This window comes from Plasmodium fragile, assembly GCF_000956335.1.
Source record: "Plasmodium fragile strain nilgiri unplaced genomic scaffold supercont1.77, whole genome shotgun sequence".
NCBI classification, from domain to species: Eukaryota; Apicomplexa; class Aconoidasida; order Haemosporida; family Plasmodiidae; genus Plasmodium; species Plasmodium fragile.
In genome coordinates this window covers 3,588-6,815 of record NW_012192657.1, presented here as the reverse complement: position 1 = coordinate 6,815, position 3,228 = coordinate 3,588, and the positions used below count along the sequence as shown (strand labels likewise).

The following is a 3,228-nucleotide window of genomic DNA, read 5'->3' as shown; positions in this document are numbered from 1 at the left end:
GGTTGTGCAGGTGGTAGGCCAACATGGGATTGTACAGGTTGTGCAGGTGGTAGGCCAACATGGGATTGTACAGGTTGTGCAGGTGGTAGGCCAACATGGGATTGTACAGGTTGTGCAGGTGGTAGGCCAACATGGGATTGTACAGGTTTTGCAGGTTGTGGACCGAATGGAGGTTGTACGGCTTGTACATGTGGTCGGCCAACATAGGATTGCACTGGTTGTACCGGCTGTCCTCGTTGTGGACCGAATTGAGCTTGTGCGGGTTGTAAGCCAAATTGTGGGTATCCCGTTTTTACTGGTTGTGCGGGTTGTAAGCCAAATTGTGGGTATCCCGTTTTTACTGGTTGTGCGGGTTGTAAACCGTATTGGGGGCATCGGGGGGCTTTATTATAGGGGTCATCATAATTTGATGGACCATATCGTCCACCATCATTCTGGCGAGTATAATAATTATCATCATAACCACGATCGCCATAATATCGTTTTGAATAGTATCCTTTGGAATTATCAGAATTGTTCTTTATTGTAGTGTGTAATTTTTTTGCATTGTCCCCTAGGTTCATTGGATCATGTGTGTTTCCAGCTTTATTAACGTTTGCACATGTAGCATTCAACGGTTTGGGTGGAGAATCCTGGGCAGGATATTTGCGTGGTAACTTATTTGCTTCATTATCGAATGCAGGTTGTTTATAGTTTGAAGGTTTTCTGTAGCTGTCATCTTGATAATCCCTATAATCTTTACCATCATATTTGTAATACTCATCATATTTATTATATTCATCACGATATTTCTTATTCTTGTGACCACGTTGATCGTGTGCATATCTACGATCGTCACGCTGCTGTGCATATCTACGATGGTCACGGTCCTTGGCACATCTAGCATCATCCCTATACTTATATTCGTCGCGGTCCTTAGCATATCTAGCATCATCCCTATACTTATATTCGTCGCGGTCCTTAGCATATCTAGCATCCTCCAGATATTTATAATTGTCACAATCATCCCCATACTTCCAGTTGTCATAGTCATCCTGATATGTGTACATGTCACGCTCCTGTGGATATCTGTGATCATCACGATCCTCATGGTATCGATGATGGGGACGATATTTATAATTGCCCCTCTCATCATGACGCTGTTTACGGCCGTCATAATATTTGTGGTTATACTTTTCTTTTTCATATTTTTCGTATTCATCGTAATAATCATCTAAATAGCTGTCATTCTTCCTTTTACTATTGTATACATTTGATGCATATTTTGCATCTTTATTTGAGGCGTCTGAATTGTGTTTATGCTTGGCACCTTTTGTGTAGGAAGAAACTTGTGTTGGGAATTTCTCATCAGTCTCAACATTATTGAAATCGTCCATGGGGTCGTCATTGTCTAATGATATTTTTACTGCCTTTCCAACATTACCTTTTTCGTCACTCATTATGTGCAAGACACTGTCCAGTAATGTTGAATAACTATTACACATATCTGTGTTGTCCTCTTCCACTAATAATCTGAAATAGTGTACAAACGATCCATTTTTCCTGCTGATCTTGCTATTCCATAATTCACCCAAAGTATTCTAGCGAAAAGGGGGTTAAATAGAGACACAGGTACAGTACATATATATGTGGCGAATGAAGAATGTTTGTACAATACTACATACGCTACATGGAGGGGCAGGGAAAAAAGGAATGTGCCCCCAACGCACGGCTTTCTATTTTGTTGATGGTTGGACATTTATATATATATGAATGCAGAAGTGACCACATACAACATACGCACAGACATTCTTTTTCCATGTTGTTTTTATCCATTGTTGGTTAAGTGCTATGTCTTACCTCATTTGTGTACGTAAACTCGTTCCATAGTAATAGTAGCAGAAAGCATATAAACCACTGGATTAAAGACGGGCAGTACAAGTTCTTCATTTCATTCCCTATACTCTGAATGTTTACTTTTAAATATCATAATATGCTTTTGGAAGCAAAGCGGGAGAGGTAACAGTGAACCTCCTCAAACTGATAATATTTTGGTCATATGTGTGAAAATAGGAGTACCGTATGAACATGTTACACATAGTTCTTTCTGTTGAGCAGGGATGAAAATACTCCTTTTGATTCTGTTCCAATTCGTCTTCGCCCTCTCGCTTTTTTCTTCCTTTTTTTTTTTTTTTTCAAATGAACTTAATGACACATGTATATATATGTGAGCACATATATACATATATATTTAGTGGACTAAAGATTATCCCTCAAGTGTGAAAAAAGTAATGGATGAAGGAATAATCATAATAATAGTCATAACAATAATAGTGACAGAAAAAAAAAAAAAAAGGAAAATATTACTAGTAACTGCTTCTTACACAAAAATATAGATATATGAAATTAGGAATTGGCCCATGTGGATTTTGTTTTTGTCACATTTTTGTTACATGACTAATGAACAATATATGAAATTCACCATTTTAAACAACAACAACAAAAAAAAAAATTATAAAAAGAAAAGGGGAACGCAAAAGAATTATAAAATAAAAATATATGAGAAGTATAGAAAAAGTTGTGTTTCTTATGCTTCGATATGGGACCAGCTGGGGAAAGATTACATTTTTTTTTTTGGAAGGGTTACGGGGCTTAATAAAAGAATGAAATATATATATGGAATTGTATTCAATATTTTTTTTTTGGAAGAAAAAAAAAAAAAAAAAAAAAAGGAAGACGTTACAATATAAAATTTATGTGTTGCAGGAACACAGAAACAGAAACGTGCAGAAGGCAAAAAAAAAAAAAGAACCAAAAGGAAGGCAAGTGACATAAATGGAAACAAAGGACACGCATTTTGTGCGAAATGAAAAATTCATATATTAAAAATTAAAATAAGAATACAAGCCAATTTGAGAGAAATAACTACATTATTTTATACCCCTGTACCCTGCAAAAATGGGAATGTACGAAAAGTGAATTTTGAGTGTTATGCTGGAAGTGTATATGCCCCCGAAAAACAGGAAATGAAGGGAAAAATTAGAAAAAGCACAGTCGAGTACAATGTTATCATGACCGTTGACTCTGTGTAAACATCCTGTTTTTCAACTTATGCGAATGTTAACGATTTGGAATAGTGTGAAATGCAAAAATAGAAAGTTGTATTATCACGTTTATTAGAAGGTGTAGGCAACCATGTAGGGTGTAGCATATGTGTGTACATAATTACATTTTGGGCTTGAATTATTT

At 36.2% G+C, this 3,228-nt stretch overlaps 1 protein-coding gene across 1 annotated transcript in view; it reads right to left on the bottom strand.

Moving 5' to 3' along the window:
* AK88_04806 (uncharacterized protein) overlaps positions 1–1,929 on the bottom strand; it is a gene marked incomplete at both ends in the record, with an annotated part of 5,813 nt that extends 3,884 nt beyond the window's left edge. Inside the window, 3 exons of the mRNA XM_012482410.1 lie at positions 24–253; positions 342–1,580; positions 1,840–1,929. Coding sequence (XP_012337833.1) covers positions 24–253; positions 342–1,580; positions 1,840–1,929 — 1,559 coding nt within the window. The remainder of the gene's footprint in view (positions 1–23; positions 254–341; positions 1,581–1,839) is intronic.
* Positions 1,930–3,228: the final 1,299 nt, after the last annotated feature.